The following is a 20427-nucleotide window of genomic DNA, read 5'->3' as shown; positions in this document are numbered from 1 at the left end:
TGGTTTGATCCTACGACACATAAGATACGTTTCGGTGTGAATGCAGCAAAAGGCTCTTATCAAAAAAATTGTACCGGGTCGGGTCCGGGCGGCCATCTTGGATTATGTCGTCAACAGCGCATCTTCGTGACTGGGTGAGCATCAGTGACGTGCCGTCAGGGTAGGCAAGGTAGGCAGTGCCTACCCAAGGGTGAATTGATATTTTGATTATTTAATTATAATTTTTTTTTTTTTAATTATAAATTATTTATTTTTCCATTTCCAATAGCCTACAGTACCTATAAGTTTGAAAGTGTCCGCATTTTGTGCGTTTCATAGCCCAAATTACTAAACAGCGCTGTTTCCTGGAACAGCTGCAGTCTTTTTTTTTTTTTTTTTTTTTTTCTCTGCTGTAAGGCAGAGGGAGGCCGCGCCCCCTCCCAAAGGCACGTCGCTCTTCTGCCTCCGTTCTCATTGCGTGAGTTTACGTGTTTGCGCATGCACAGTCAGGTCCCCAATGTGACATCAATTTACACGTAAAGGCAGCATAGAGAGCGGCCTTTGCACGTAACTGCGCTATGCTAAATGCTATACGTAAGTTCACAGCACATTAGTGAATAGATGACATGTGACTGCTGCTGCTACGTTCTTTAACTAGTGGGAGGGTGACAGCGCTAGAGATGATAGAGAAACTTTGTTTTGAGGAAAAATGACAGCTTTTAAAAGATGGAGACCAACACCTGAGCTACCAGATCTTCAGCAAAGGTAAGGTCAGAACATGTTTCATACTTTTCACAGTGAATGGTACAAAAGGAAGGATTGGCTTTGTGGATGCTCCTCACTGAGGCTGTTCTAAGTTGTCATTTTCTCCGTGTTTCTGTGTTTCCAACACAAACAACAGTTGTGCTGTCGTGTCATGAGATATTTCTTGTTGGAGAGTATGGAGGCTATATTAAATAATTGTTTATGTTTCTTTAATGGTGTTTATGATGTTGATTTTGTTAGATGGCTGAACACTTGTTCATGTGGATCTTATTGGGTTTTTTCTTTCTTATTATGAATTTTATATATTGATAAGTGCATTGAGATGACTTTGTTGGAAATTGCTTTATACAAATAAAAATGATTTGAATTGAATTAACACTTGACAGCAGAAACATATGAAATTGTCATTGGTGGTCTCGATTTGCAACGTGCCTACCCAACCCTAGTGGTCACGGCACGTCACTTGTGAGCATGGGGGGAATTGCCAGAATTACTTCACAGTTGAATTAAACTTTTACAAGATGGAGATATTGTTCCTTTCGGAATTAAAATCAAAATAATATGGCCACTTAATTTGGATTTAAACTTTAATTCGGAATGACCATTTTTATTCTGAATTAGGTGTTTACAAGGTCAGTTTAAAGAGTATTTCACTTTTATTCTGAATTAAAGAGTAATTAAAGCTCTTATGTAAACGTGGCAATGTGATTTCATAAAGGCTCTGTGGGCGGAGCCTCAGTTCGTTGTTGGGTTGCAAACCCTCCTTCTCTTTATCTGACTGACCTTTAACCTTTGCTTCTGCAGCTGGATGCTGATGATGCAGAGCCCCACATAGAGGAGGAGGAGCTGGATGAGCACGCTCACATCTGCATGCCCATGTGATGGCGACGTGCTTGTGGCCATCCCAGCAACTTCCTTCAATATTGTGACTGTATCGTATGGTTTAACACATGATGCAGATGAAGGAAAACTAAAGAGGGACTTCTGATCAATAAAGTAGAAAAAACTTGAACCTGGCTCTGTATGTGACTATTCTAATCCCAGAATGAAGTCTGACTTACGTTTGTTCTAACATCTTACAGTGCAATAGACTAACACGATTCAACTAATTTAAGTACAACAAAAAAGAGAAAAAGATGATATCATAATAGATCTACTCATATCTACAGTAGACCTGTTGGTAGAAGCTTTAAAAGGCAGCTGTGATGCAGCTGGTTTCTGAGTTCTTCACTAATCAAACATCACTGATAATTTCACACATTCAATGAAAAAATACCAGCCAACAACCAACCAGACTAAATGACAAGAGTTTTAGACCTAGTTCAAGTTTAATCCTCAGAGACAGAGACACGTCTGTCTCACAGAGGACTCAGAGACACTGAGGAATCAATAGACCAAAACATAAACCCAGGATACAGAGGCTCAGTGAAGGAAGTGCAGGTAGTGTGGATGTGTCTCAGAGAGTCAGAGGAAACTTCATAAAAGGACAGACGTCCAGCAGGACAGTCCACATACACGCCTACCCTACCAGAGGAACGACAGGAAGAGATACGTGTGTCTTTGTTTTTGTGACTGAAGGAGTAAAAACCACTGAAGCAGTTCAGACTCCAGGACTGATCATTACGTCCAAACACACAATCACTACTGTTTCCTTTCCTTCTGATTCTTCCGTAACTCACTGCTATATAAACATTTCCATTCCTCTCCACCTCCCAGTAATAGCGACCAGTCAGACCAGTACTACACAGAACCTGCCAGCAGTAATCAAATCTGTCCTTATGATCAGGATAAAGCTGCTTCTCCTCCACACGTGTCACCGTCCTGCTGTTGTCAGACAGTCTGAGGTTTGTGTTGATGGAGTTTGTGTCGAGGTGAATGTGACAGAAATCTGATGAGACACAAAGAAACAACAGTTGATCATGTGATGCTTCATTCTCTCTGTATCACTGACATGTTCATTCACTCAGAGCTTCATGACACACACACACACACACACACACACACACACACACACACACACACACACACACACACACACACACACACACACACACTATGGGGGATCACCTCTTAAATTCATGCGCACCAGCGTACCTGCCTGCCTAACTTTCGATAAACTTACCTAATTTAAGCAGTTAGGTGTAGTGGCACGTGTGACGTGAGTGAAACTATAGCAATCAGGTGTGCTTCATTATATAGCACCGTCTGCGTGTCATCTAACCAAAATTGTTAGGCATCCAGGCGTGTACACGCGCACACGTCAGTAAGTGTGTGTGCGTGTTGAGTGTTGTCTCCTGTCCAATCACAGCAACGAGCTGACTCAGAGCGTAACACTACAGTCACTACCACTCTATGGATGGGTGTCGTGACACAGACTGTAACCGGACTAAATGGTGGTTCGTTATACACTCAAAACTCACACACACTTACATACCTGCACGCGTGTATACGTCTGCACGTCTGGATGCCTAAAAGTGTTTACATGTCACGTAGAAAGGTGCTACATAGTGAAGTGCGCCTGATCGCGATAGCTTCACTCACGCCACACCTGCGTCTAAGTGTGACTGTAAAATCTAGAATATAGTTTAAAATACTCCTGTTAGCATACAAAGCTCTACATGATCAAGCTCCTGTGTATCTTAAAGAAAAAGCTCTAAACCTAAAAATAGAACTAAGATGATATAGTAGAACACCAACATTATATTCAAACACGATCCGCCATCTACACATAGCTCTAATGGACTGTAATGATTGTCCAGGGACACAGTTGTGCTGGGTTGAAGACAACTCCCCACTTCTGTCCCTCGTTGCATAACCCATCATACTGCTCACACTGCTTCACACCATTTACACTGATATCCACCCCATATAAATATATATATATACTGTATATATATATATATATTTTGTTATTTTGTCTTGCAGTCTGTGCCTTCTCCTCGCCCTCAGCTCTCTTTTCTTTTTCAGGTGTCTTGATGCTGGAGATGGCAGTTCCTGATCAATGGTTCGCGGCTCAACTAGTCTGGAACACTTGGATGGACCTATCCTTCTGTCCTATTCTGTTTGTCCCTCTGTTCACTAACCCCAACCAGTCGAAGCAGATGTTCTCCGCCTCTGAACCTGGTTCCGCTGGAGATATTTCTTCCTATAAAAAAGGGAGTTTTTTCTTCCCACTGTCGCTAAATGCTTGTTCATGTGGATCTTGTTGGGTTCTTTCTTCTTTTTTACTATGGACTTTGTATTTTGTTCAGCGCTTTGAGATGACTTTGTTGTATTTTGTGCTTTATAAATAAAGTTGAATTGAATTGAAGTGAATTGAATATATTTATGTTTGTTTGGTGCACATCCAGGTGTGGCGTAGGTGTGCATACACTAAAATGTGTATGCATGGGGGGTGGATCGCTTCTAAATTCATGCGCACCAGTTCGATAGACTGATGCGCATTAATTTAGAAGCAATCCACCCCCCATACATTCACACACACACACACACACACACACACACACACACACACACACACACACACACACACACACACACACACACACACACACACACACACTTACACTTCCTCACACCAGCTTTGATCCTCTGCTCTCCTCCATGGTCCGCCCTGCAGGAGCAAACACAGGCAGTGATTTACACACCTAAAGAGTCCAAAGTGCTGTTCAGAAACCTGATGCCATCTCCATCAAGCTCTCCATGTTTCTACTGGTTTGTCTTCAACAGCTTCACCTTCTTCATCTCCTTTAAAGTGTTCCTCTCTTCATCCTCACTGATTGTTTTCACCTCCTCTGATCTTCTCTCTCATTCTTTCATCAGCTCCTCAAAGTTCTCCATCACCCTCTCCTCACTGCTCACTACCTTCTTATCTCTGTCCTTCAAAACCCAGAGTTTGTGAACCTTGAGGTCGTGACCCCATATGGGGTCCCCCAGAATTCAAATGGGGTCACCTAAAACATCTAGTAAATGATCAAAAAGAAATTTCTGATTAAAATTACATTTTTGTAATTTTAAAGTATTTTTTTTTTCAAATTAAAACACCACACACTGTATTCTATACTTTCACTTCGTCAAATATAAATCTAGTTAAAGAAGATACAGTATAAAAATTAAATAGTTATAAATAATGAAATAATCTATTCTAATAATAAAAGCAAGAAAGGTCTGTATGCGTGTGTGTGTGTGTGTTTGTGGAGCGTGGTGCCTGTTCAACCTGAAACTTTGTCAATGGCTTCCAAATACCCAGAGTGTGAAAAAGAAAAGAAAGTGTGCAAAGGACAAAGTGCTGCGGAGCCTCAGGCCTCACTCACAGTAAACACCCTGGGACTGATGAAAAATATGGTTTTACTTGAAATTAAATATTGTGAATTACGTAATGTTCCAAAGATGTTTTACTACTTGTTCATTTTTATTATCTCAAACAAGGAAATTCTGGCGCATATAGTGTATCTGTGCCCCCCCACCTCCAATATAACACAGAGGGTCGCCCAGTGATCCTCCAGCTTTTGGTCTGTGAGACTGAACTCCGGTGCACTCTTTCCTCCACCCGTTGAACAGACGTTCATCCGATGGAGAGTGATACATATTTTCTCCACTGATTTTATGGCTGACCATTTCTTTTTTACCTCAGTCAAAGTCTGTTGCTCTAAGGCAACGCAACATGATCTGCCTTTCTATCCATCGTAATGCGCACTGTGTTACCATGTTATGCTCTCATGCGTATGTCCACCTCAACAATTAATTCCTCCATCTCTTATTGAGTGAAATTTGTTTTATTTGCTCGTTTTCCCCCTTGGTCCACCCTGAAATTTGTATTTGTGAATATTCATAAAGGGCATTCACTGGACCTTTTATAGGCCCAGTATGGGTGGAGCAAAGTGTTTTCTCACGTCCGACATTTTTCAAGTTGATTGTGATTTAAAACTTAAACAGGCGTGGGACGAGCGTGCACTCTCGTTTAATAGTTGTTTAAAAAAGAAATGTACGCAAATGAGACCCCTGCTTTGCTTTTCCAACCCGTCCCAGTTCTCCTCCTTTAGTGTCCCACCTCTCACACCTTCATCACATTCCTCTGATACAGCTCTCTGTCACATCAGAATCAGAATCAGAAGAGCTTTATTGACCAGGTACAGTTTAGAACAATACCAGGAATTTGACTTGGTAGTTGCAGTAAAAGAAGACACATCAACACACCGTAGCAGCCATTTGCGGCGCCCACATGTGATGGGGATTGATTTGAACATGTGATCAGCTGCTGTGATGTGTCTCACCTCAGATTGTGCAGTTGCTGAGAGAGCAGCTTTACTGCTGAGTCTCCTGGATGGTTGTAGCTCAGGTCCAGCTCTCTCATACTGGAGGAGTTGAAGCACAAAGCTGCTGCCAGAGAAGCCCCGCCCACTCTTGTGATGACACAACCTGACAGACTGGATTCAGAAAAACATCCACAACTCAGGAAACAAGTGAGGAGACGAGGAACAGGACAATGTTGATGGAACATGTGATCCCACTGACCTGAGAGAGTCCAGTTTACAGTGAGGACTCTTCAGCCCTTCACACAGCAGCTTCACTCCTGAATCCTGTAGATCGTTGTTACTCAGGTCCAGATGTTTCAGACTGGAGGACTGAGAGCTGAGGACTGAGGACAGAGCTGCACAGCTTCTCTCTGAGAGACCACAGAAACTCAGTCTGTGGGAGAAAGAAATTTAAATTATTTATAATAATCATCACATCATTGACAGGATTAAAACCTCTGCCGAGTACACTTCATTAGCTTTTATTACTTCCACCAAGGTGGTTTATGTTTATTAAACTGATTTTTAATCGACATAACTCAGTTATGTTGAGTTGGTTCTTCAATTATTGGACCGAGTTTCATCCAATCAGAACTCTAACGTATTGATCACATCAAATCAGTCTGTGTGTTTACAAACATTAATACCATCATATATCAGGTTGAGCAACGGTTATTAAATCTTTACATAATGCATAAACTATGCTTTATATTTTAGTCAACTGTATCTGTGACAGATTTAGTCAACTAAAATATTAATGTCATTTACTTAACTGATAGTAGACTGTAACAGAAATAGTCCTGATGATTACATTTTGACTAAAATTAAGTTGCATTTTCGTCAATAGACAAGGACTAAAAAAGGATTAAATCATAATTTATCAAAATTAACTCTGGTTCTCTCTGAGTGCAATTGTTAATTTACTAATGCAGATGACATGATTTATTTATTGAGTTGGTAACTTGTCCAAGAAAAGACTTACTGCTGTCAATTTAACGTGTTAATTGCGATTAATTTTTAATTTTTTAAATTTCACCTTTATTTAACCAGGAAAAAAATCCCATTGAGATTAAAAACCTCTTTTTCAAGGGAGTCCTGGCCAAGCGGCAGCAAAGTTACAACACACTGAACAGAAATACATTTACAATACATTAAAATGTTCCAAGCACAAGGAGCTGCTTGTACAAAGGCTTTTTTCCCCAGCTCTGTGCGGGCAAAAGGAACCATGAGCAACAGCTGATCATTGGATCTCAGCGCATAAGTGTTCGTACTTCTCTTTGTAAGTAATGTACAGATGTAAGAGGGCAGTAATCCAAGAAGAGCCTTATAAATAAAAGTAAACCAATGACACTGCCTCCTAGTGTACAGGGATGGCCATCCCACCCGAGAGTACAGCTCACAGTGATGTGTCATGGCTCTACAGTTTGTGATGAACCTCAGAGCAGAATGATAAACAGAGTCCACCATCAGAAGACATGTACAAGAAGCATTCATATAAAAAAGGTCACCATAATCTAACACAGATAAGAATGTGGCAGAGACAAGGCGCTTCTTTACACCAAAAGAAAAACATGTCTTATTGCGGAAGAAGAAACCCAATTTAAGTTTTAATTTCCTCACAAGTTTGTCAATGAAAAGTTTAAAAGTGAGGGAATCATCAATTACGACACCAAGGTATCTATATTCATGTACCACTTCTATGACAATTCCTTCAAGAGTGGACACGACCGGGGGAGTTAGAGGCACCTTCTTATGATTAGAGAACAACATTAGCTTGGTCTTCTCAGCATTGAGAACCAGTTTTAGATTAATCAGCGAATGCTGGACAGAAACAAAGGCTTTCTGCAGGTAAATAACAGCCTGTTCAAGAGATGATCCGAAGCAATAAATAATTGTATCATCGGCATAAAAATGCATCTTAGCATCAGAAACATTTTGTTTGACATTATTAATGTACAAGATAAATAAGAGGGGCCCCAAAACAGATCCCTGCGGCACCCCCTTGTGAACAGTAACAAATTCAGAACAATGGCCCTCATATTTTATACACTGGGTCCTGTTTTCTAAATAATTTGAAAACCAAGCGACAGTGTGCTCTGACAGTCCAATGAGATGTAGCCTGCGTTTTAAAATAGCATGGTCTACAGTGTCAAAAGCTTTAGAGAGATCAATAAAGAGTGAAGCACAGTACTGTTTTTTATCAAGTGCTGCAATAATGTCATTTATCACCTTCATAGTAGCAGTGATAGTGCTGTGCTTTTTTCTGAAGCCTGATTGCAATTTAGAGAGGATTTCATTAGAATAAAGGAACTCTTTCAACTGATCACAGACAAGCGACTCCAGGATTTTTGATAAAACACATAAATTTGAAATTGGCCGATAATTGGTAAGAACTGCTGGGTCACCTCCTTTTAATAAAGGGAGCACAAAAGCTGATTTCCAAACAGATGGAATATCTTTGTTTCTAATTGAAAGATTAAAAAGAATTGAAAGTGGCTCTGCTATAAAATCAGCTGTCAGCTTTAAAAAGTAAGGCTCAATCAAGTCAGGTCCAGGGGGCTTTCTGTGGTCTAATGTTTTTAGAGCTTTGTGCACTTCGTGACAAGTAAAAGAATTAAAATTAATTAAATAATTGCTTCTTTTTTTTTTCGCACTCCAAACAGCAAATTTCTCTTTTCAGCAATTCCCGGTATACCCATAATACTGATGCACTGGCTACAATAGAAGAAGGGAGACTACTCTGAGACTGCTGAGCTCTCAACTTTGTTTGTGGTAATTTTGGCTTATAAAAACACAAGCTCAGTTGCAGTGCAAATCAAGCAAGAAAGAGTTTCCAGATCACCAGAGCACTGCAGCCTCTGCTACACTGAAAGAAATGACTTTTGGGTGTACTAAATTTTATTGTGTAAAACTACATAATTCCTACTTTGTAAAATTAGGTCTCAGTGTTTACTAACTTTTGTCATTTAAAATTGTGTACTAATATGTGATTTAATTATTTAAAACAATGAATTGTATAGGAACTGTAACAATTACTGTAATTTTAGTATTAATCTGTTTTTTTAAATTATTGTAACCATTATGAAAACCCGAGTAAAATTTACTCCAAAAAGATCAGAGCTCAAATTTGAATTGGCACATACGCAGTGGGACCCTTACAACCCGGGATTCAGTCTGGTAGTCGGTTAGGACGGACTCTTTAACCAAAGGCGAATTCAGTCAAAGGAGCTGTTCCAGTACTCCAATGTGCAAACATGTAAAGGCTAAGGTAAGTAACTACTTTTCATTTCTGTTTTTCGTACAACAATATACATATTTTTTGTTTCAGTATATTATCGCAGACGAGGACGTTAAGAAAACAAGGCACCTGTTTGCGATGCTAGCGCCACAAGCATGGCCACACAAGCCCCTCTACTAAAAAGTTGGAGCTGTATTTTCGCAATTTTATTTTATTTTTTTACTTCTCGCTACAGGAAAGAACCGAATGCAAACCACTGAAAACAATTAACGCAAAATCCAAATCCATACATTTTCAGCAAGTGTCGCAACTGTTACGGTAAATACTACAGATCCCATCATGCTTTGCCTTGGCACGTCACGTGTGCTCGTCAACCAAAACAACGATGGCGGGTGTGTTGAGACTGTACGGGAATGCCTGTTCTTTCGTCTGCAAAGAGCTTGTTTTCGTTTCTAAAACTTATCTCTGGGCTGTGAACAGAGGACCGCGCGCTCCCGTTAAGCCCCCCGTGCCCCGGTATGTTAGATTTGGAGCTCGTTCTGGATATCATGCTTTTCATTACAGTCTCACTTTCTCACGATGCAAAACAAAATAACCACTTATGTAAATGCGACTGATACTTATGATTATTACTTATGCTTAACAAATATTAATGGCACATCTTGTCTTATTATATATATTACTTTTTTATATAAGAGTTGGCTTTTTTGAAGCAGTGAAACCTCTCTCTGTTCATCAGCACTAATACATTCTAAAACCCCTATACTGTTTATCAGCTAATTCACGCAATCACAACAACGTGATGTTAGTCATTTTGAGTCATTTTCTAAAACCTGTCTTGCAGAAAAGTCCTGAAACTGAAATCCCTCAGATTCATTTGGAACTTTCACTCAGGTAAACATTTAACTATAAACATGTATTGTTTACCAGCTAAATGCATTGATTAAATAAGTTTTCTTTTTGTATTTTTGTCCTACAGTGACCCATATTTCTCAAAAAACAAACGGCAGGCAGCATAAACCCTTCAAGCACCAGCCGGTATGTTTGATTTGGAATCTCTGTACAAAAATTCCATCAGTGCATGCTTATTACCTGTTAACTATACTGTTATAACAGTTTGGTCACACAATCACAGCAAAGATGATGTCATTACTAATTTTGAAATTACCTAAAATGTGTCTTTTAGAAAAGGGGAGAGCAAAGTAATCCTAACTGAGACCACTTTCAGTCTGGTAAGCATTTAACTGTAAACATTATTTATTGTTTGCTAACTAAATTAATTAATTTAATTCCTCATTTCTTTTTTGTTTCTTTTGTAATTTTGTCTTTCAGGGGAGCCATACATTGAAGTCTAGGGAGGGCAGACGTCACAAAGGAGATCCAGTAGGCTTTTAAGATGAGATGGATATGCAAACTTTGCAATTATAGGGCAGCAACACGTTTAGCACTCCTAAAACATTACAGATTAACGCACATATTCTCTGGCCATGGTCGGTCTTTACCCTGCTTGTATTCAGATTGCCCAAGTGCATTCAAAAGTTTAAATTCCCTTCATGCCCATTTGTCCAGAGACCATTGCCAAAGTAATAAGTCAAGGGAAACAGTTTCTTTCTTATGCCTTATCTGTAATATATCTGCTTTTCACACAGAGAGGCAATATTTTGAACACATTGGAGCTCACCTCAAAAGGCACGAAACAGTTCATTGTGTTTTTAAAAATTGTGGCTACAGTACCAACATCTATTCAACTTTTGCATCTCATAAAAGTAGAAAACATAGTCCTCACTGTCTTCAAGATTTTAAAAGTACGTTATTGCAGACATTTTTAACTAACGCAGAACAAGCTGATGAAGCAGATGTAACTCTATCAGATGAAAATGAAGATGTTTGTTCAGAAACTGTAGTGGAAGAAGGAGACTCTGTTAAAGCCATTATTGATCATCTTAGTGCCTTGTTACTTAAACTTGACTGCATCCATAATATCCCTAGTAGGTGCATAGATGATATTGTTGAGGAGCTTCAGTTCATTAGTTCTTCTGCTTCACTACCTGTAATCCAAAGTATTATCTTGGACACATTCAAAAATCACAACAGCAGTCCAGATCCAAAGTTGGTTACAGATTTGATGAACAGTATCTGCAAACTTAGCCCTCTTAGTGTAGCTTTCTGTGATGGTGGTCCCCTTGCTTCAGCATATCACAGAAAAGAGTATATAAAGAAGCATTTCTCTGTTGTACAGTCGGTTGAATATATACTTGATTCAAAAGATGGAAAAACCTATCAATATGTACCAGTGTTGCAGTCATTGTCACATATTTTACAAAATAGTGACATTGTCCAAAATATCTTAAAGAATGCAGTATGTTCTACCTCAGGAGAATATTGTACGTTTCGTGATGGTTCCCACTTTAAGGAGAATGCATTTTTTGCTGAAGAGGAGTTCAGGTTTTCACTTTTGCTGTATTGTGATGATTTCGAAATTTGCAATCCCCTAGGGACCTCCAGAAAGAAACATAAAGTAACTGCGGTCTACTGGGTGCTGGCTGACATTCCTCCTGTCTTAAGATCTACATTGTCTTCTATTTATTTGGCAGTGTTGTGCAAGGCAAATGATGTGAAGAAATATGGCTACTCTCGTGTTCTTGAGCCGTTGTTGAACGATTTGAAAAACCTTGAAGAAAACGGAGTCTTTGTGCCCAGTTTAGGGAAAACTGTAAAGGGCACTGTGTTTTCTGTGATTGCAGACAATCTTGGTGCTCACTCCCTGGCTGAGTTTGTTGAAAGTTTTAATGGGTCCTATGTTTGTCGATTTTGTGTGGGACAGAGATCACAGTTTGAGGAGGCTGAGGTCAGAGCTGGAGTTTTCCCTGTTAGAACAAAGCAGCAACACGAGCTGGACATTGAGGAAGCTTTGACAAGTAGGAGCCATTGCCATGGTGTTAAGAAACATTGCACAGTTACTCAGAGATTAAGTCATTTTCATGTTACAACAGGATACCCTCCTGACGTCTTGCATGATTTGCTCGAGGGTATTGTACCTCTAGAGTTGGCCTTGAGCATAGACATTTTTATTAAGAAAAAATATTTCAAACTCGAGGAGCTCAACCAAATCATCAAACAGTTTCCATACAAATGGAAAGACAAGACCAACAGCCCACAAGGTATCCCACTAAACTTTACAGCAAGAAAGAGTATTGGTGGTAACGCACATGAAAATTGGTGCCTTTTGAGGTTACTCCCACTCATGATTGGAACTAGAGTTCCTGAACAGGAAGAGGCATGGCAGTTAATAATGACATTAAAAGATGTTGTTGAGTTGGCCCTTTCTCCTACCCACACAGATGAAAGCATAGGTTACTTTGAAAGCCTTATTGCTGAACATAGATCTCGATTTAAAAGTGTCTTTACACAGGAAAAACTCATTCCGAAGCATCATTTTGTAGAACACTACCCGCAGCTCATCAAAGCCTTTGGTCCTCTTGTGTCCCTGTGGACAATGAGATTCGAAGCCAAGCATCACTTTTTTAAAAAGATTGTAAGGCAGACCAGCTGCTTCCGCAATATTTTGAAGTCTATGGCAAACAAACACCAGGCTATGATTTCATATACACTCCATGGCCCAGATGTTAGAAAATGTGCAATTACTGTAACAAAAATGACAAGCATTCCAATAGACATTGTAAATGAGGACATACAGAAATACATGTCACAAGAATTTCCTGCTGAGACAGTTGTTCATTTGACATTGAAAGCAGAATATTATGGCACTTCCTATAGTGCTGGCATGATGTTGGCACATGGCTCCACCACTGGTTTTCCTGACTTTGCAGAAATAGTACAAATAGTTGTTGCACAAGACAGCTTAGCATTTGTAGTGAAACTAAAAACTGCATGGTACTTTGAACATTTCAGAGGTTTCATGCTGGAGTCCACTGGCATAGTCAGAGTAGTAAAGCACTCAGAACTCATTGACACATACCCACTGATTGCCTATGTGGTGGATGGAAAGCGAATGGTTTCTCTTAAACATCACATCTCATTACCCAACTAGGTACAGTATTACAGCATTTATTTTTAAACTTCAGCTTACTAATATTGCCACTTATCACTAAAGCATGGCTTTATCATATTTATTATAACACACATTTTTGGAAGTATCATGAAAAACATATTTGCGAACTGTAAAAAAAAAAAAAAATAGCCATGGAAAATAACTATTTGTCACACTAATTTGTGCTGTTCTTTATTTTTTTTTCAGCTTTGCTTTTGAAAGGCCTTTAAGATGTCCTCCACGATTCTTCTGCGTGTTGTTATTGGAGATACACAAGTTCACAAATTGGCACTACCAGAGGGTGTCAAAAAGAGCGGAAGTGAATTACCTTCCTCCACACCCACAAGGGGAGACAACTGAAAGTTTAGAGAAGATACGACTGGAGCTACTTGAAGATAATAAAAAGAAAAACAATTACAAGGTGATTGATCCAAAAATGGCCCAAACATTCTCCTATCGAAGACTGGAGGTGGTAACTGGCAGTCCAGCTGCTGATGACTTCAAAGAAAGGTGGCCAGCGCTCTTTACCGAAGCTGGGGTGAGTTAATTACATTTTTTAAAATGGTTTTAACATGTGTGTATAATAAGTTTGTTTTGCTGTTTTTATCTTGACAGACAAAAGAAGAGTTTCGGAGAATAACCACCATTCCCCTTGAGTCGACATTCATGTTCAAGCTGGAAAGTTACACTCCAAAACTGCTGTCTGTACTTGGGAAGAAGGGTGGTGCTATTGGAGCAAAACTGAGACCTGTCTTGGACAACCTGAGACAGGTGTGTTTACTTGGTCACAATTGAACCTGTCTTGAACTTGTGCTGAGTGCATTAAATATTTTTTCTTTACTATTAATAAATTCCTGTCTGACTGTTTACAGGACCAAACTGTTGAGATGAGACGTGGAGATGTGATTCGTGGATTAATGCTCTACCTTGGTGAAAAAGAGGAAGACCTCTTTCTAGATTGCCAGGTAAAATACTTGAAATTTGTATGATTGCCTTTCTGATTATTAAATTAGTAATCATTCTGTTACAGACAAAACATACTCAAGTTTATTATTTATTTTAGTTCACTGTAATATAGCTAGGGCATATCATTTTTTACTTTAAACTTGTACGCTGTTGAGTATGTGTTGAAGTAACTATTGCTCTCTTTTATTTATCTAGGTGGACAACTTGGAGGATGTTTGTCAGCACAACATGAAGATCGCTGTTGTTCGTGCTTCCTATGCTGAAGAGCCTGTGGATGTTTCCATTGTTCTTGATGGCAAGGAGATTCTGACTGGATGTGGAAATGCTGCAAAGGCATGTACACTGCTAATGGGTCTCATTTATTCCCTGAATCTTGCTTATCCTCCAACACTGCGTTACACTTTTGAAGTGTTCCAGAAACTTTTCTTAGATTTAGATGCAATAAAGCTATCCCCCAAAGTACAAAGCCTGAAAATGAAGTTGCTGTCCAAAACTTAAAATATGACATTTTGTTCAGCTTAAGCGACTTGTCATGCCATTGCCGTTATAGCATTTTATGCTAGCAAGTAGTTTTGTTATGGTGAAACACCTGCACATGTTTCAAAGTGGTTTTATTCTTGGATTTCATTTGTAAGCCATTATGTTTTGGAAGTCACTTTTTCATGCAGACTTTAGACAAATTTTTGGTTCTTTTTCTAGTTTAGTTTGTGTCTACTGCAATGCCAAATACTCTGCAATCATTTGTTGCACTAAATACGAAACTGTTCATGAATGTTAATACAGCTGTAAACGCATGCAGCCATTTCTCACAGCTGTGCCTTCAGAAAACACATTGTGTTTGTTTGTAATAACAATAATTGTCGATTCATTGTTCTTTTAAGTGTAAAAATTGGACAAAAAAGGTTGTCAATAAACAAAAAAGTTGTTGATAAATATTGGCATTTTTGTATTATTGATTTTTCATATTAATTCAATAAAATTGAACATGTTGTAGTTATTACTCAAATTTAGTGCTTAATATTTATTTTTGTAATAAGAATAAATAAACTGATGCAACAGATAAAATATAAATAACATTTAATAAAGTAATCCATTATTGTATATGATCAGCACACATAAAAGTTACTCAGTATTTCTATGACACACACAGAAATATCCAGAAAATCTTCATTATTTCACATAACCAAGTGTAATAAAACTGATTTAGTAGGGTAAGATTTATTTACAAATACCATTTAGGTTTTACTTGATAAAGGCAAGAGAGTTTTACTTGATTTAGAGTAGTAAAATTTAATTCAAATATCATCATGCAAATACTTACGAGTATTTTTCTAAGTAAATGTTAATAGTTATTTCTTTCAGTGTACCAATAGGGTTGCCACTTTTTTAGAAAATAAAATAAGGGACACTCACGGGCCCGTGAACACAATCCTCAAAAATAGAAACATTTTGATATAGAACAGTGTTTCCCAAATGTTATTGCCCTATGTACTCCTTAGCTCATGTTATACATTATTCATTTGTGTCTGCAGGGTCATCTAAACTCTTTCCTGGGTCTCGTCCAACATTAACCTTGAATTTAGGGCTATCCCTCCTATCTCCTTTCCTATCCACTGCTTTTTAACCCCTGGAAATGTTAAGTGGCGGCAATGATAAAAGAGCATTCAGATTTTCTTTAAAAGCTGAGGAAAGGAGACGCTGCCGTTGGATTATTACTTCACCTCGTGGAAGTGCGTCTGATTGTCAAAAAAAAAACGTGACCTTATCTTAACTCCTCTACTGACACCTTTCCTTAACCCTGTGACGTCATCCACGAGGTTATGGAAAAGTGGATCGGAGATAGGAGAGACTATTCGGACTCAGCCAAGGCCTTTTTTTTCTTCTTTTTTTTCCTTTCTTTTCCTTTATTCTCTTTGGGGGTGGAGGTGGTGGTCGTACCCTCCAGGGGGTGGTATGTTGAGGTGTGGTTAAAATTGGAGGGATTGGTAGGGCAACTTCAGGTGGTAATGCTGCCCCAGTGCCACTACTTAGTAGCACATGCGGCGGCTCCCACCACCCCCAGACCCACCATCTAGCCCCCCAAGGGTTGGGTATGGGTGTGTGGTGCACCAAGTGAGTGAGCCGACCATCTGGGAGTGAAGTGAAGTGTCCATGTAGGAGGCTGGTGTGAGCCCAGCACATCCACATGGCGGGCAACCGGAGAGGGTAGATGGAGTAGTTGGGCACTCGGCATCGCAGGCTCCAGGAACGCGCTGAGCAGCACAGCCGGAGACCCACCCCGCGGCACCTCCTGAACCATGCTAGCCCCACAGAACACGGCGGCAACCCCCCACCCCCCACGCGCAGCCGGGCACCAGCTACATCCTCCAGCGGTCCAGGAGGCAACCCCCGCCGCACACCGGCCCAGAGCGGCCCGCCGCCCGCAATAGGGAGCGGCCGAGCAGGAGAGAAGCCCGCACCAGGGCCAGCACAGGCCCAGATGGCGCCACAATGCCCGGGCCACCATGCCAGCCATGGACCGATAAGCAGGCAAACCCAAGCACCGCCAGCCAGGTACCGCCACCCTACACCAATTCCGCCAGCAGAGGAGATAGAGGAATCCTACTGTCCAACATGGAGGACAGTTTTTCAGTAATTAGAAACCAAAACTGTTGATCTAGGGAACAAAGCCATAAGGCATGTACATATGAATCAGCTGTTTTCTGGGTGCACTGAGAGCAGATGGTTAGGGTTAGGGTTTTATGCATTTTCTGTTGGGTAATGTGCGATCTGTGGAGGACCTTGCATTGAATTAGCTGATGTGTTTTTTTGTCATCTTAAAAGTATTACAACAAATTTCTGATCAGAAATCAGTGTTCTTGGCGATTAAGAGTTCAGCTTCCCAATTAGTGATTGGTAAGTGATTAGAGTTAGTGTTCGAGAGTGCTCTGTATATTTTTGAGAGTTTTTTTAAATTTTGTTGAGATTTTTTTCATATATATGGCCAGTTCTGGAGGTTGTAAGGTAATTAGATCTACTGGAGTATTTTTCTTGATTGTCTCTGTTACTTGTAAGTACTGTAGAAAATTATTTTAAATTATATTGAATGTTTGGGTTAGATTGTTATATGTCCTGAGCTTGTCATTTTCAAAGAGGTGTCTTCAGATAGAGCTGTCTTTTTCTATTTCTGAAGTTAGGGTTGTGCCAGATTGGAGACAGCATGCTAGTTTTTAACTGAACCTTTGTAATGTCCAGGGCTTTCCACCACGCAGTCAGGGTGGAGGCAATCAGTGGGTTTTTAAAGCAGTTGTGACGTTTGATGGTCGCAGTGATAAAAGGGAGATCAGAGAGTTTAATATGTTTGCAGTCTAGCTGTTCTATTTCTAGCCAGGTGTTGTGGTATTCTTTTGGTTTTAGCCATTCTATTAAATATAATATTTGGTTTGCTAAGTAATAATGCATGAAATTAGGGGCTTCTAAACCACCCTAACCCTAACCTTAACCCATAGAATTATGTAATTGCAGAATTTAATCTTTTGAACCATTGCATTGGTGGTATAAGTTGGATCATAGAGAACAGATAGTTCATTGTAGGTAAGATTTTCATTTTGACTGAGGCTATTCTGCCAAGAACGACCAGTTGACTCTATCGAATGCTTTTTCTGCGTCGAGTGACAAGATTATTGTTTTCTTTTTAGAGTTCTGTGCCGTGTTGATCTGTGGAGTGTCTATTTTTAATAAATCCTGTCTGGTCTTGGTATATAATTGACTGTACTACTTTCTCTAACCTGTAAGTGAGTGCTTTGGAAATAATTTTTATGTCTGTGTTAATAAGCTTGAGGGTAACATGGGGTTTTTGTCTGGTTTAAGTGGTAATTTAATGTTTGCTGTATTCATGTGACCTCCTACGTAACCTTTATTTTTAATCTCTGTTACTACTCTGAAAAAGAGCGGAGCCAGCATTGACCAGAAATGTTTTAGGAATTCAGCAGGGAACCCATCTGGACCTGGTGCTTTGCCTGTTGACATGCTATCCAAAGCATTTTGTAGTTTTTGCAAGGTTAATGGTGAGTCTAAGGGGGTTTTCTGATCCACGGTGAGTTGTGGTAGGTTTAAGTTATTGAGGAAGGTTTTAATATCTTCAGGGTCAGGGTTTAAGTTTGACGAGTATAAATTTTGATAATAATCATGAAAAATCTTATTAATGTCTTGAGGTAAGTTTAAAGTTTGATCTGAATTATCAGAAATCGCTATACATTTTTTTATTTGTTGTGTTTAAGCTGATTTGCGAAGTATTTGCCTGATTTATTATTGTAGTCAAAGTTTTTGTATCGTAATTGTTGCAAAATAAAATCAGTTTTCTGCTATCTGTTCCTGTTTTTTCTTGTAACAAGAGTATGATATAATCTTCCCTCTGATGACAGCCATGCCTGTTTCCCAGAGTAAGGACGGTGACACTTCCAGGGAGTCGTTTGTTAATAGAAAGTACTCCCATTCTTTTCTTGTCATTTTTTTAAATTCACTGTCATTAAGTAATGAAGTGTTAAAGCGCCACAGAGAGGGTAATTTCTGATTAGAGTCACACTGCACGGTGAGGGATATCGGGGCATGATCACTATTAATTATAGGATGTATTTTAGGAAAATATTATGTGCGATGGAATTGTTTGAAAGAAAGATGTCAATTCAGGATAATGATTTATGTACAGGGGAGAAGAAGGTATATTCTTTTTTAGTTGGGTTGTTCAGTCTCCATGCATCTCCTATTCCAAGATATTCCATGTAATCCAATTGTATTTGTGCACTTCCTAGGGATGGGCGATATAGACTAAAAAAATTATTCCAATAATTTCTGGTATTTATCACAATAACAATAAATAAAAACTATAACTACATACATAAATAAAACAATTCCCAACTTAAAGTGTAAACAGGTTCTTTACAAACACAAATACATTTGAATACATCAACACTCGATACATGAAAACAGGCTACAATAGCTGCTGACTCAAAGAGTTCATGAGCTGATATTTTTTGGAATATATTAGTGCATGTGGGTCACTCTTTTAGTGTTTTTGTATGTCATTCACTTATTTCCTCACTTAAAATGAAACTATGAACGCACATGAAAAGCAAAAATAACATTAGTGTTTTTACTGCCGATGAATCTTGTTTCATTTATCTTATGAGTTACATAAAGTTATGATTGATAAATATCTCTCTGATATTAAAACCAGATCAAGCTTGATGATTTATTCATTCAGTATATTTAGGTGTAATAATCTCAATAGTTACATTAGTCTAATGGGATCAGCTTTGTCTGTGAACACGTGAAATATAATATAAAAAATATTGCGTTTCACCATTTGGGACGGTTGAATAGTGACATTAGTATTTATGCTAACCTTTACTGCACACAACGTGTGACATATTAGCTTTTATCCTTCCATACAAGTGTTAAATCTGACCACATAAACAATAATAATCATAAACAAATCGTTGGCTCTCTGTGGTTTGATGACAGTCAGATGTGTTCTTTTTATTTGGTCTATTCCTTATTATGGAGTGGTTAGCATTAGCTCTTAGTCCAGTCTGTGTGTGTCGGTGTGTTAGCTAAGCATAGTTAGCTTTAGTTGAGTTTCCAGTTCATACAGGTTCATCTCTGTCCCCGTGTTTGTGGAACTTTGGATGGATCTGACGGAGAAACTTGGATTGGTTCACTTTGTTGAATGGTTATCTGATCTTAACCAAGTAGCGGTCCATGATGTATCGCCTATACCTCAAAACCCTCCAACCATTTTCTTCCCCCACCAGCACTTAGCGTGCAAGACCATAAAACACTTTCACTGGGTTTAGACATTTTTAAGAGTAAAACATTGGGTTGGTGGCCCAATCGAGGTCGCCTGAGAATTAAAAAGGGTCCTGCTGAAATTCTTAATAATTGATCGATATAAATGAGATAGTTTAAAGTTAAGTAACTTCCGAGCATTTAAGGAAACTCTCCAAACCGCGCTATGGCTCGTCACTCCTACGAATGGGATAAATGCAGAGAGCAAAAGACAATATGATTGTTCGACTCAACTTAACTTTAATTCTGTCTAACCTTAAAAGGGCCAATAATCTTGCTTAACTCTGGTTCAGACACAGAATAGGAGA

The 20427-nt window shown here is 39.1% G+C and overlaps 1 protein-coding gene and 1 long non-coding RNA gene across 9 annotated transcripts in view; one reads left to right on the top strand and one right to left on the bottom strand.

Annotated features, from left to right (window-relative positions):
• Window positions 1–2053: 2053 nt before the first annotated feature.
• LOC114479318 (NLR family CARD domain-containing protein 3-like) overlaps window positions 2054–20427 on the bottom strand; it is a 54140-nt gene continuing 35766 nt past the window's right edge. For 7 of the 8 annotated variants that reach the window (XM_028472948.1, XM_028472950.1, XM_028472953.1 and 4 more), the window contains 4 exons: window positions 6259–6432; window positions 6018–6170; window positions 4311–4357; window positions 2054–2632 (listed from right to left, as the gene is read on the bottom strand). In XM_028472948.1, the coding sequence (XP_028328749.1) occupies window positions 2103–2632; window positions 4311–4357; window positions 6018–6170; window positions 6259–6432 (904 nt within the window). In that variant the 3' untranslated portion in view covers window positions 2054–2102. The remainder of the gene's footprint in view (window positions 2633–4310; window positions 4358–6017; window positions 6171–6258; window positions 6433–20427) is intronic. The other variant, XM_028472956.1, reaches the window with a different exon arrangement.
• On the top strand, window positions 9177–10291 carry LOC114479378 (uncharacterized). The gene is made up of 3 exons (XR_003675985.1): window positions 9177–9306; window positions 10121–10170; window positions 10256–10291. It is a non-coding gene; the product is annotated as an uncharacterized LOC114479378 (long non-coding RNA).

The sequence above is a fragment of the Gouania willdenowi genome, chromosome 17 (genome assembly GCF_900634775.1).
Source record: "Gouania willdenowi chromosome 17, fGouWil2.1, whole genome shotgun sequence".
Taxonomy (NCBI): domain Eukaryota; kingdom Metazoa; phylum Chordata; class Actinopteri; order Blenniiformes; family Gobiesocidae; genus Gouania; species Gouania willdenowi.
This window is presented reverse-complemented; position numbering and strand designations above follow the sequence as displayed.